Here is a 13,533-nt window from a genome sequence, read left to right on the forward strand (position 1 = left end):
TGGGCCCATCGGCGTCTGCGCGATCGTCAACCCTCCGTACGAGGGGATCGCCGCCATCGACAAAGCGCTCGGAGTCGGCGCCGGAACCATCATGTGCGTCGGCGTCGGCACGGACGGCACCGGTCGAGACATGACCGCCGTAGTCTGCACAGGCACGCTCTGCATCGGAGCCGCGTTCGGCGTCGGCACTCCCGTGGCCGCCACCGTTCCAGCCGCTCCCCCAAGATATTGCTGCAGTGCCTGCCGCAGTAGCGAGCCGAGGTACGCCTCCGCCGAGGGGTTCACGTTCCCCGGAGCGGGCGCGCTCTGAGTCGGCAGGGTCGCCACCGTCGGCTGCGCAGACACCACCGGCTGGCTCACTGGCCACGCCGTGCTCGCAGCTTGATACGCTTGGGCAGCCGCACTTGACGTATGTGGCACCTGTCCCGTGCCTCCCGCCGTCGGCGGAGGTAGACTCGTTCCTCCTCCCTGTTGAACCGTAGGACCCTGGGATGCCGGTGGGGGCGTGCTCAAAGCCCGCGTCAATACCCGCGCCAGCAATTCCACGTTCGGATTCCCGCTCGACCCGCGAGTACCACTTCGACGGCAGGTACCGGGCCGGTACCGTCGGGTGGGACTCACGGGTCGAGCGGGAATCCGAACGTGGAATTGCTGGCGCGGGTATTGACGCGGGCTTTGAGCACGCCCCCACCGGCATCCCAGGGTCCTACGGTTCAACAGGGAGGAGGAACGAGTCTACCTCCGCCGACGGCGGGAGGCACGGGACAGGTGCCACATACGTCAAGTGCGGCTGCCCAAGCGTATCAAGCTGCGAGCACGGCGTGGCCAGTGAGCCAGCCGGTGGTGTCTGCGCAGCCGACGGTGGCGACCCTGCCGACTCAGAGCGCGCCCGCTCCGGGGAACGTGAACCCCTCGGCGGAGGCGTACCTCGGCTCGCTACTGCGGCAGGCACTGCAGCAATATCTTGGGGGAGCGGCTGGAACGGTGGCGGCCACGGGAGTGCCGACGCCGAACGCGGCTCCGATGCAGAGCGTGCCTGTGCAGACTACGGCGGTCATGTCTCGACCGGTGCCGTCCGTGCCGACGCCGACGCACATGATGGTTCCGGCGCCGACTCCGAGCGCTTTGTCGATGGCGGCGATCCCCTCGTACGGAGGGTTGACGATCGCGCAGACGCCGATGGGCCCACCGCCAACCACCGCAGGAGCTCCTTGCACCAGCTCCCGGAGGGAGGCGTCCAGCGCACGCCGCCCACGCGACGTCTCCAGCAGGCTCGCACGCCCCTGGGCCTCGGCGCCCATCCTCAGGTCCGGTCGCTCGGGCGCCTCGCCCACGAGCACCGTAGCAGCCTCTGCACCTGGAGCCTCGTCGTCTTGCCCGACGGCTTGCTCCTCCGCGATCGGGCCCAGCACGTTGCCAGCCGCCACTTCCTCAGTGCTGGTCTCGCTCTCGCTGCTGCCGGACACGTCCGTGGCGCCCTCGAAGTCGAAGTTCGACTTGCTCCCGTCGGTCACGCCACCACCCTGCCCGTCGCCGGGCGTCCTTGGAGAACTCATCCAGTTCCCCACCGCCTTCTTCCTTCAGCACGCCTTGATCCAGGCGCCTCTCTTGTCAGTGAGAAGTACCCTGCTTCTCCACCAACTTGTCGCGGTCCTCCTCCGTTAGGGTCGAGTACTTCGGCCAACAAAGAGTAGACGCGTAGCTTGCTGGTAAGACGCTAGAAGAAAGGAAGGCAATCTCGTAAAAATGCAAAGGGTTTCTTGCTTTCAACGAGGAGAATTCACGACTGAATCCTTCACCACATCATGCGCGGCCGACGGCTACCCCGCCGACCCGCTTCCTTTCCTACTGCAACCACTTGGTGACGCCACACCTCCCGTGCACGAGCTTCCTGGCGTCCATGACACCCGTCCTTGGCGGCTGGCGACCGAACGTTCCACGCCCAGCCCGCCATCTCGCGTCATTTTTGCCTTGAAGAGTGGGATAACCACTCACACTTGATATGCTTGCCCGTGCTGCCCTTGCTCCTCTTGAATTCGCGCCTCTTCGTGCTCCAGCGCGCCTTCGAGCATCGTCAGGAAAGCTGTCAGTCGAGGTCTCAGACGTGATCCGTGACACTAACTACAAATGAGATAATGCTGATCATGAATTTGTAGCGGACAGCGGCGACCCAAGCAACGCACAGAGTGCAAACGCAAACAATACATAGGTTACTAGGAGACAGAGGTGAGCTTGGGGCTTAAGATACCTATTTGCTTCAGGGAACCAGACAAGAAGCTCGTAGTTCGAGGTTGGAGTCACATCATGATTTTCGTTTTTTAGGGGAGGCAGTAATACTGCCGCAGTATTCGTAAAAAATATAAATAAATATAAAACTTAAAAGTTTAATAACTATCCTTTGTTCGAAATTCACGCCCACTTAAGCTAAGCCAAGCGGCTTAGTTCGTCTGGTTTGTACACGTCACCAGCCGATACACAAGAATCATTTCATTAATTGATGACATTCTAGGCACTACATAATATATATTAGTATATTCACAACCCGCGCGTGACAAAACGTTTTTTTTACTGTGTTGTTTGGGGGTATTAGTGACTCCAACCTTTTACCAGCCTGCGTACAGACCACTCAGCATAATGTTGCCAGCCTTACCGGCAAAACTATTCTCGACAGCTCTGACGTTCTTCAGTTAAGCTTTCCTAGCTCGCTAATCCAGTCGTGGTGCTTGCCCTTGTAGTACTCGGAGTAGCGATGCCACATGTAGTACTGACCGTAGGTCTGCTAATCATCATCAGACACCTTTCTCAGCACCTTGTGGTCAAACTTCTTAATCGCAGCTACTTCGGGGTTGAGCTTCAGCATCGTGAACAGATCGTCCGGGGTTTTCAACGCGCTTTCCAGAGCCGTGTACTTTTCGATGAGCGAACGTTGAAGAGCCTCCAGAGTCAGAGACTTTGTCTCGGCGAGTTGCTTGATCGATTTGGATCTTGTGAACCACTTCAGCACCTTCGGTGACGTCTCAGCCTTAATGACGACTTGTTCGGACAAACTCGACAACCACGTAGCCATGTCATCGTAGAAGTTGTTCCCTCGCTCTTCATCGGTCAAGTCCTTGTCAGTCTCGCTGGTTCTCAAGGATCGAACGCCTTTGTTCCCCGAAAAACGGTATATGGCACTAGCGATATCCGAAGAAGTCGCCTTGGAGACCGCTGAGTCCAACGTTCGTAGAGGCCGAAACGACATCGCAGCATGCGAGCAGGGCGGTGACAGCAAGTAGAAGAAAAAACCCACGCTGCATTGTGGCTCGTACTTCAGCACTTGGGAGCTTGGAAGAAAATTGCGAAGTGAATTCAAACTTGCAGTCACATGAAATAAGACGAAATCTTTGTCGTCACGGATGACTTCCGAATCTAGAAAAGGTAAAGCTGTAGCACGCTTCGTGACTTGACTGGGCGAGCATTTGTCTGATCGCATTTGGCTTGAGAGGAGTGGACATTTTGTGGGGGTACTGACTGTACTGTACGTGCGGAAAGTTCTTGCGTGACAAATCTGTTTAGTATGTCTAGGGAGATGTAAACATTTTAAAGTTTTGTCACGCAGTAGTGGCGACCGGATCGGATCACCGGCCCCGCTGCAAAGTGTATCCAAAACACCAGTTTCAGTTCTTCACTTTTTCTAAATGCAAGAACACCCCAGAATTGCTCCAAGCACTTGGTCCGACGTGTGAATTGTCCGAGTCGCGGTTTCCTCGACCCATGAAATATGTACTCTCGCAACGTACGGTCTCGTTATTTAAAGTGTTTAGTACGTTGAGGATGATACGAAACAGCAGATCCAAGGTCAAGATTCCCAACACGTTGCTTTTTTTCAGTTTTGCGAGTAGCACCTCACGCACTGTGTTGAGTATATTATTGTACATAACTTATCCTTCCGATTACTGTACCGGTACTACTTAGTAGTGGAGAATTTTCGTCGTGCTGCTCCGTTGAGTTGCTTAGGGGTGACCTCCTGAAGTTGAGTCTCCACGACGCCCCCGCTCTCCAAATGGCTCTGATGAAGCCTTCGACCAGTTGGATCTAAGCACCACGAGTATAAATATATCAAGAGTGTGAATTGCTGATGACACCCCCGACTTTCGTATTCGCCTACTACTACAGGTAGCCCCCCCCCATGTGCTCGTAGCCTTCCCCTCACTTGCATTATGGTCAGTGCCTTCATTTCATCGTCCCCGCCGGACGGCAGGATCGGGCTTTTATCGGGTTCGTGATTTTAACCAGAAAATATGAAACTAACTTTGACAGCAAGTATTGCAGGTTCGCTAAACAAGAAGAGGGAGAACAGAAAACAATGTTGAAAAAACATCGACACCCCGATCGGCATGTGCTGGGACATGGCACACGCCATAGATGATTTCCAACCTTTTCTTCTTCATTTCCGTTTTCGTCACTCAAGTCGAGGTGGGAGACGCTATGGACAGGCTGCCGCTGCAGTCAAGCTCGACCCTTTTCGAGACAGTGAGTATGCTGACAAGAACGAAGACATGACCATTTTTGTGGCGGACGATATCCTCGTGGAGACGTGGAATCAATTTGCAGAATTAGACGAAGAATTGCCTCGAGATCTTCGTCTTCAGCAGCTCGTCTGGTTTGACAACAGCGTGTGGATTGTGGAGTATCCTCTCTCAATTCCCCACGAAGTAGCGAACTCCTGCATCTCGCAGAAATTCATCCTTCTGGAAGGAGGCATCACCTTTGGGCACGTAGCTCAAACGGGTCCTGGACCCAACGAGCAACAAGTCACGTACGCACCAGATTATTCTTTCGGACCCTTTCCTACGCTGCCAGGGATCCAAGTACCTGAAGGGGTTCGCCACGGGTGGGTGACGCTGATTGTCGAAGTCATGTACATGCAGCAATGGCAAACGGTGTACCCGAAGGTGGCCATGTACCGGCAACTCCCTGGGATTCAGTATATCTTCTGCCTGAAGCTGTCGGCTCGACTGAATCTCTGTTCGTACGAGCTCTACGAAGTGGGAAACAACGATTCTACCTTTCCCAACCCCGCGATTCGTGTCTCGTTCGACATTAGAACCGTCCAGCCCAACCACCCGTTCGTCGTCCAGTTCGACTCGCGACGCGTTTTGGCACTGCCTGCAGACGGAGAGCTGCCCCCGGGCTGGCAAGACAAAATTACGCTTGATGTCGTTGCGTTAGCCCATCGTGTGCGGGAGGCAGACAGCAGCTTTGTACGTTGATTGCTGCAGTCCAGAGCTTCAATCGCAGCTATCGCAATTTGATCTAGGATTTCACTCAATTATCTTCGGTATGCACTTGCTGCCGAAAAAAGCAAGTACTATACTCGACGACTTGAGATGTATTTTTATCAAGCAGAAGTAGTTGGAACCTCGTTCTGTGCGGATTTCTCTCATTAGGAGGAAACATTTAGAACTCAACAGAGGCTTCATGGCCTTCCTGGCTACTGAGGATCGCTTTGGTCCTGAGTTGGACAGATACAGGCAGGGTGAACCGGTAAGGCTCCAACTCGTCTATTACGGAGGACACAAGTTAACTCTAACGCTGTTTGACCGGTTCAGAATCCATACACTTACACGCCTGAAGATGACCGAGTCTCGCTGCCTGGTGGGGAGAATGTAAGCGGAACCTTTGGTTACCATCGGTCCGAGCAACACGAAAAACCGTCCCATTTCGTGATTGCGGCCTCCTCTTCGCCAGCGATAGCCGCCACTCTGAAAGCTTTAGAAGATAATTCACTGCAGCGCATGCGTGATACTAGCGAGCCAACTCCTTGTACCTATGCACCGACAATAGAGGGCCAATTTCGTCGGGTCTACACGATGAAGGAGATCTTGGCCGAGCGCAAGCGCAACGCGATTCAGCGAAAACTGGTGAAAAATGAAGACGCGATGACAGCTCAAGAGCTGCATCTAGCGTTGGGTCCGGGCAGCTACGATGTGAACCACGACGTAAGACTAATCTGCTCTTTGTCATAACGCGTCGGTTAGTATATCTGACTGCTGTTTGTGCGTTGCAGACAAACCAAGAAATGATTGCTACTCCATTTACATTCACACACGAGAAGCGGCACGGAATCCTGGATAATGCAGCCGCGCTGGGGCGAGTGGGGTGTAGTCCAGGCCCAGCGCTTTATCGCGTCGAAAGCAGTACAGCCGTCCCCTCAGCTTCAACTGTTGCAAGTGTCCCGTTCCGATCAAAACATGCCAGTGCATTTGTCACGGTAAGGATCCTGTCGCCTTGTATAATAAGGGTTCTATCTCACGAAATCATCTTTGCGGTGCAGCGCGTGCGCAGTGACAGTCAACTGCATCGGCAGCAGAAGAAAGATGCTGCGCTGTACTCGAAGGAACTAGCAAAATCCTACCAAGAGCTTGGTGCGAGCGTTCAGGTGGCGAATCCTTAGCTCTAAAGTGTACACGTCGTCACCAGCTAACTTCGAATGAATCGTGAATATGTGTTGTTTTATTCAGCGACTTGGGAACCGACTTGCATCTCCAGAGCTTCGTGACCAAACCTTTCGGCGGTTCGACAAGGATGTGAGCGCAGTTGAAGCTTATCGAAGAGGACCAGGCAGCTACGGCTCTTCGTGTGAGTGTAGTAGCCCTCATCGACGAAAATCAACCAGCAACGGTGACAGTGCCAAGAATGATGAGGGCGCTTGCACTCGACCCGACTGCTTCCAGCAATCCCCATTGCCGTCTATTAGACACAAACCAACCACCTCCTTCGGTCTCGTGGCCAGTCGAGACTTGCTGACGTCCATGATCGCAGCAGGCCACGCCAGTGCACACACCATCGGACCGGGTGTATACGATGCGCATCCATCGTCCTTCATTGTGCCCACCCACAACCTAGGGTACAAGCAAGAGATGAAGCGAGTGGAGCCCAAATCCAGGCCTCAAGGTGCGGGTAGAAGCCAAGCCAGATCTGCAGACAGTGGCGACACGCGGAGACTGAGTCGGAAGGAGATGTGGAACGTCATGAAGCAAGGGCCAACGCTGCCTTCGTAGCTAACGGTAGTCTACTGTAGTTGCGCAAATACGCCTTTTAGCTTTGCTGGCTGTGCTGCTGGTCTCTATCAGCCAGTTCGTCGAAGAATCACAGCCCAGTTCGACTCGTCATAGTAGCTTTCCTCCACCTCGGCGTTGCCTGCAAGTGCCACCAGACTCTCGAGCTCGCCTTGCTTGAACATGTGGCAATACCTTTGCATCACCACGCGCGCTTGCACCTTAGAGCTCGATCTATCACCAGCGTTAGCATCGTCCCCTTCCTCACTCGAGTCCTTCGGGGATTCTTCAGCTTGCTCATCTTCTTGACTAGTTTCTGCAGCGTCAGTCTCAGTCGAGGATTCTTCAGTGGAAAAGGCGAAACGCTTGTCCAGGTTCCACGGCACCATAAAGTCCTGTCGGCCCTCCTCAAAGCGCCGACGAGAGCCCTTCATTTGCTCATGCGCCCAAGCGTAAATGATTCCACGGCCTCCAACACGTAAAACACGAAGGAGCTCCTTCACTGCAGCCAGTTGGTGGCCGAGTGTACTGAGATGGTGGAGCACAGCGATCGACAGCGCTGCATCGCACGAGTTCGAGCGCAGCGGAACGGCCAGCGCGTCGCACACCATCGCCTCAAGGCCGCGATCGCGACAGATTTTAACGAGGCGCGAGCTGCGGTCCCCACCCACGACAAAACTCTGAGCCGCGTCCACACACTTCATGTACTTGCCGTTGCCGCATCCGAGATCAGCGATCATAGACCCGCTAGGCAGCGACGACACAAATTGAGCAACTCGCGGCCACGGACTGTGGCGGGTGCTGCTGAAGTGCGCCGCTACAGTCTCGTAGAACTCGTGCACATACTGCTGCTCCAACGCTGTAGGCGCCAAGCTCGTCGTCTCTTCAGCGACAGATCCCTGTTCATCATCCCCCGCAGCCTCCTGGCCATCCCGACCCGGGGTATCGCAGTACTTGGGGAACGGGCACTCACACAGCCCCGATCGGATCTTGCGGAACGTGATGCTCACTCTCCGTTGACGATTCACCTGCTTGCCATCGATTACGTCAAATGTACGCGGCACGATGGCGTGCTCCCACATGTAGCGACTGGCTCCGCTCATGACCGCCAGCGACCGCGCCGGCAGCAGCACGCCTTCGTTCCGCACCCCGTCCGGGTGTCGGAAGTCCATGACCACTTCACTGCAGATACTCAGCGACGCGATGGTGGTCGTGAACGCCGAGTGGGTGTCCAAGTGGAAGGCAATTCCTTGTCCGGGGAGGTACTCGTTCACCGTAATTTGGTCGGGTTCGTCGCCATCCATGATCCCGCACCGCGCGATCTTCTCAATAATGGGCTGCAGCACCTCCGGAATGGGTTCTTTCATGGGCTGATCGGGGTCGCACCGCCGTGTGTCGTAGTTGAACTCGTAGCCAAAGTGCTGCACCTGTCGCGCTCGGATGGTGTTGGCCCAGTGGGCTCCGTTCTCCCGCTCGAAGAACGCAACGCAGGCCGCCTCCTGCTCCTTGGTGATGAACTCGGCCTCAAATCTGAGTCCGGGGACTCTCAGCCCCGGGGGATCAGCGTTGCGTTGCAGGTTGTGCACCCTCAGCAGGCGGTCGCGCGCCTCCTGCTCCTTCCGGGGCATGGCGAATTCCGCGTACATGGGCCGACGTCCCAGCAGCTCGCAGGGCTTCTCGTGCAGCAACTCGCGCAGCTTCTGAGCTGCATCGACACTGGAAAGCTCCAGCAACACTACGCGACGAGATCCCGTGCCGTAGAGCACGCGCTCCACGATGGAAGTATCGTCTGAAGCGCTTGAGGGCGAATCGGTCTCCAGCAGCTGCAGCAGGAACGGGATGAGCTTGGGCTCCGCGATGGCCTTGTCCTTGATGCGACGGCTCATCGTGAGCTTCAGGAAGCTGCTGGGCTGCTCATCGACCACGAAGTCGGCCAGCTGGAGCTGCGCAGCGTCCTCCGAGGTGTCGGCCGTGTCTCCCATGTCTATGATGCTCGTCAAATGACCATTGAAAAGCGCGTACTTAAGCGCGTAAAGTTCGAGCACCACCGATATATTCATCGCCCTTCAGTGAGGATGTATACTGAATGTAGCCATATATACACACGTAATAGATCGATACATTTGACATGCAACATGACGGGTGCCGAACGTGCACGCTGGACTTGGGGTGCGCCTTACGGGTGTAGGAAGCGGCGAGGTCGCGTCGAGCGTCTGGTTTCTTCGGGTCGGTCAGTCGCAGGTTTGTCGTCGTTGTCTTGGCGCTGCCAGACGCACAACTTGCCGTAAAAGTCCGGGGACACGATGGTCGGGTCGAACGGGTGCCAGCGCACGTCGCGCGTGAGACCGTTGCGTCTCATCGCGAAGATTTCGACGAGGTCGCCGCTGATGCTGTCGTACACGTACACGCGGCCGTCGGCTGAGCCCGTGTAGATGTACTTTTGGGCCGTCGAGTGCAGCGGCGAGAAGTAGCAGCGGATGAGCGTCTCGACGACCATGTGCCCGCGGTACGTCATGACGGACCTGTCGTCCGGGTGCTCAATGGGCACCAGGTTGCGTCCCGGATACGCCTGGTAGCGGTAGTCCCACGAGTACGGCCGGCGGAAGGGCGCCAGCTTGTCGTGGTCGTCCGAGGAGAAGCACTTTCGGATATCCCAGAGCTTGGTGGTCTGATCCTTCGAGTTAGAGATGAAGTAGTAGCCGTCATCCCGCGACGAAATGTGCGTGATGCCGTCGGTGTGGCCTGGGAACACTCCCTGGGGCTTCGGGTTGGACTCGGACAGCACGCGGCGGTCCCACAACTTGATCAATGAGTCATCCGAGCCACTCACGAACACGTTCGTGTGCAGAGGGCCGTCCACGAATGCGATGGCGTTGACATCGTCGTGGTGGCCGACGACGTGGCACATGGGCACGCGGGTCTCCATGTCCATCAGCACGACGCTGCTCTGCGACGTTCCAGCAACGAACTCGGTGCCCGACGCATTGATATCAATGCACCACACCCCGAAGCGCCCGTACCGACTCATCCGCATGGCGTGGCTGTCCCCCCTCCCTCGTGTCGGACGTGCCAGGGGCAAGACACACTCCTTCCCATCCTCGTCGAAGTCCGTGCTCACCATTCTCACGTTGCTGTTGATGGTCGAGTACATGACGTTCTTGTCGTCGGGCGTGAACTTGGCGTCCGTCACCGTCCAACTGACGTCGCGCACGGGCAAGGACGCCGCGCGCGTCCAGTCAATGGTGTCGTAGAGCATGATCTCTCCACGCTGGCCCGCCGTGAGGAACCTCGAGCCGGTGCTGTTGAACCCGCCGCAGTACAGGCGGTCGCGCACCGTGTCCACGACGCGGCAGTGCTGGTTCTCCTGGAAGGGCATGAAGGTTTCCTGCAGCTTGATGAGCTGCGCTTTGGACGACGCGCCCACCTGCTCGCGATGACACAAGGTGCGGAACAGGAGCTGCTTACGACCGGGCGAGCCCACCGACGAGTCTTCATTATAGCCGCGCAGCTGGTGGGCGATGCGCTCGAGCGGCAGCAACTCGCGCTGCTTCTTCTCGAACTCGGAGCGGCGGAAGGCGCGCGGCGCGTACGCCTCGCCGTCGAACACCTTGTCTAGCTTGGCGCGCTCGTCCGGGGAGAGCACGGGCGAGCCATCGTCGTCCTCGAAGGTCAGCGAGGCGGACTCGCCGTCGTACTCGGGCGTCCAGTCGCTGTCCTCGCCGTCGTCGTCCTCCGAGTCCACCCAGCGCAGCAGCGACGACATCATTCTGCTTGTGCTCGAAGTGAGCTCCTCGCGGAAGATTTTCTTCTGTGTCTGTTGGCTTCTTGGACTGCATAATCAGAATGGACTGCATAATCTCGGTCTCTGATTGGTCGGTGGGAAATGGCTTCAGCAGGGTGAAATTCTAGCGATCGATCATGGCGAGCCCATGTTCCCAACATAGTAAATAGCGCTGTCTTTTGTGAGGTGTGCATGCGTGTCTTAACGACGCCAGGTGCATGACTGACTATAATCTAAAATCTACGTAGTAATACAATGTTGTGGCACTTTTTTGCAGATATCCCTCATGTCGGCGGTATATAGGCCTGCAAGTATCAAATTGCCTCATATTTACAATTGTGCCTTTCACTTATTCTGCCGTGATAATTCTGGCATAATTCTTATCGACCCTGAGGTAGCTCATTCCCATGTTAATTCCGGGTCGTCCTTCCGTGGTCGAATTATTGTGCCTTTCGGTCATTTTGCCGAGTCCTGCGTAGGACTTTGGAGGTCAGTTAATCTGAGGTTGGGGATCTCTAAATCTGAGATGCAAATCTCGGACGAGTCCGATGAGCGGTCTCCCGGAGGCTCTCCGTTCAATGGACGTCCAAGCCAAGCAAGCTTTGTTTGGGGAAGCAATCAGTGCTGGAACCCACGAAGGCGAAGGGAGAAGACTTGGTTGTTTAATGTAGCGACCGCATCGTGCTTACCTAGGTTTATTCTGCGTCTGACATACACCGTATTAGAGTCAGCTCGTATGAAAGTCCTGCCACAAGACTTGACAGGAGTCCTTGGTAAGACCTCAAACCCCGAATGCCGTGAGAATGGGCGACATTCGGGCTTTCGGCTGTTTGTAGGACCTACGCAAGTGCTTCCATCGGACTAGCAATTCTTGGTCCTAATTCCCTACGAGGGGCCTGCTAATCTGCTCCGATAACCTAGCCCCATCTTAGTAGGTAGCTGTTTTACACGTCCGATTTGCCAAAACAACTGAAAAGCACAATAGGAGCGGCGATGGTGAGGCCGAGTTAAGGCGGAATAAGCTAATCCAGCCTGCGTTAGGCGAAAACAGAGCGATTTCCTACCTGTCAGTCCATGGAGGTCGGTGTACTTCCACCAAAAAAGTAAGAGGCCCCACCAAAGATAATATCTGGTCCACCAAAAATACCTGTGCGTAGCACACGCGTTCTCAGTCCACCCGTAGAGAAGGGTAACGACACCCGAGTGCCTATTACATATCATCCGCAGCATGTGTGCTATCATCATAGAGCCTGAAGTCTATAGCAAGATTAGGCTGAGTGGTTCTCACAGGTGCGCCGGATGCGCACGGTGCGTACTCCCGTACTAAAATCGAGCATCTAAGCACGTACAGTCGCTCGAACTGTGTGATCACGCTAAGGACATTGTAGACCGCCATGACCACCACGGAGCTGGCGAACAGGTATCTCCATGCGAGCTTCATCATAGTTGCACGTACAAAAGTGTCGCACGCATGTATTTTTATCACTGGTATGATCAATCGATCAGTACTGGTCAGTTTAGACATGTAGAAGCAATATCTGTTGGATACATTTCCACGGTGAAACCCCCTGACATTGGCAGTAAGCGATCGCGTTCAGCTATCTAAATATCACTGGGACAAGCCGTCGTCCATCTTGGCCTTCTGCCGTACGTCCAGCGCGTGCGCATGTCCACCATGGCGAAGTTGGCGTACAACAGCGAGAGCCACGAGTTCCCGTGTCTCGCGCGTGACGATCATCTCCTTGCTCAGCACCTGCTCCCACTCCTCCCTGACGAACTGCTTGGTGCGCACGAACTCGGTGACGGCCGACACGGGGATCATCTGGATGCCGTGGATGCAGTACTTCTCAGCGCTGAACCACGTGGCGTTGTCCACCTTGTTGTCGAATAAGATGCCCGTTACCTTGTTGGGGCGGAAGTTGGTCGGGTGGGTCTGGTTGGCGTCCTCGATGAGGAAGTACGTCTTGATGGCGTGCGTGTTGACGCACGTCATGAGCTTTCCGACGGTCTCGAGCGCCGCGTTGTTGGTCGCCTTGCCGAACATGTACATGCCGAAGGCGAAGTTGACGTCCTCCGAGGTGCTCTCCTGGTCCTTGCCGTCGGCGAACGGGGTCACGCAGTGCGAGTACGAGTGGCCGCGGAACCAGTCGAAGGAGCGGAAGCGCGTGAAGACCTTGTCCTCCGGGTCGTAGTTGGCGACGTCGCGCACGAGCAGGTTGGCCATGGTGTTGAGCTTCGCCAGCTCGCTCCAGGTCGGGTCGAGGCGGTTGATGATGGCCGCCGCGTGGACGCAGTAGCCGTAGTGGAAGTGGTGGTCGTTGTACATGGTGTTGCCGAAGTCCGAGTTGAGGTCCTTGGTCTTGAACCCTGCGAGCTCACGATGCCGCCGTAGATCAGGTCGCACTGGAGCCAGTCACCCGTCGTCTTCCACTTGAACGCGTAGGAGCTGTCGTCGGTCAGGTCCACGGTTGCGGCCTGCACAACGCAGGACTTGTGCTGGTCAAGGGTGCTCATCCAGGAGTCGCCGCCAACAAGCGCCACACGCAGAACGCCATCGCACGGCGTCGTGCTCTTGAGTGCAGTGTTGCCCTCAGCAGTGAGAGCAATCTCCTGCTTACTGCAACCGTCGCTCGAGAGAACGTAGACCACCCACTTCAGGCCGGAGGCATTGTGAAGGATGTTTGAATGAGACTCTGCAGGCAATGAAAACTT

The 13,533-nt window shown here is 55.9% G+C and overlaps 6 protein-coding genes across 6 annotated transcripts; 1 reads left to right on the forward strand and 5 right to left on the reverse strand.

Moving 5' to 3' along the window:
• Positions 1–40: 40 nt before the first annotated feature.
• On the reverse strand, positions 41–1,954 carry PHYSODRAFT_329355 (hypothetical protein; the record flags this gene model as incomplete). The annotated part of the gene is made up of 6 exons (XM_009525826.1): positions 41–486; positions 566–706; positions 740–870; positions 941–1,578; positions 1,643–1,674; positions 1,874–1,954. Coding segments are annotated over 6 exons (1,469 nt in total), but the record flags the coding sequence as incomplete, so codon positions are not given.
• Positions 1,955–2,779: 825 nt separating this feature from the next.
• Positions 2,780–3,472, reverse strand: PHYSODRAFT_285603 (hypothetical protein; the record flags this gene model as incomplete). The annotated part of the gene is made up of 1 exon (XM_009525827.1): positions 2,780–3,472. One exon carries the CDS (start codon positions 3,470–3,472, stop codon positions 2,780–2,782), a length of 693 nt encoding a protein of 230 aa, XP_009524122.1.
• Positions 3,473–4,538: 1,066 nt separating this feature from the next.
• PHYSODRAFT_496239 (hypothetical protein) lies at positions 4,539–5,252 on the forward strand (the record flags this gene model as incomplete). The annotated part of the gene is made up of 1 exon (XM_009525828.1): positions 4,539–5,252. The coding sequence occupies one exon, from the start codon at positions 4,539–4,541 to the stop codon at positions 5,250–5,252; it is 714 nt and encodes a 237-aa protein (XP_009524123.1).
• A 1,385-nt stretch (positions 5,253–6,637) lies between these two features.
• PHYSODRAFT_491312 (hypothetical protein) lies at positions 6,638–9,022 on the reverse strand (the record flags this gene model as incomplete). Its single annotated transcript, XM_009525829.1, has 3 exons — positions 6,638–6,862; positions 7,136–7,694; positions 7,740–9,022. 3 exons carry the CDS (start codon positions 9,020–9,022, stop codon positions 6,638–6,640), a joined length of 2,067 nt encoding a protein of 688 aa, XP_009524124.1.
• A 194-nt stretch (positions 9,023–9,216) lies between these two features.
• Positions 9,217–10,803, reverse strand: PHYSODRAFT_488950 (hypothetical protein; the record flags this gene model as incomplete). Its single annotated transcript, XM_009525830.1, has 1 exon — positions 9,217–10,803. The coding sequence occupies one exon, from the start codon at positions 10,801–10,803 to the stop codon at positions 9,217–9,219; it is 1,587 nt and encodes a 528-aa protein (XP_009524125.1).
• Positions 10,804–12,430: 1,627 nt separating this feature from the next.
• On the reverse strand, positions 12,431–13,376 carry PHYSODRAFT_251800 (putative glucanase; the record flags this gene model as incomplete). Its single annotated transcript, XM_009525831.1, has 2 exons — positions 12,431–13,195; positions 13,365–13,376. The coding sequence occupies 2 exons, from the start codon at positions 13,374–13,376 to the stop codon at positions 12,431–12,433; spliced, it is 777 nt and encodes a 258-aa protein (XP_009524126.1).
• Positions 13,377–13,533: the final 157 nt, after the last annotated feature.

This window comes from Phytophthora sojae (assembly GCF_000149755.1).
Source record: "Phytophthora sojae unplaced genomic scaffold PHYSOscaffold_3, whole genome shotgun sequence".
Lineage (NCBI taxonomy): Eukaryota > Oomycota > Peronosporomycetes > Peronosporales > Peronosporaceae > Phytophthora > Phytophthora sojae.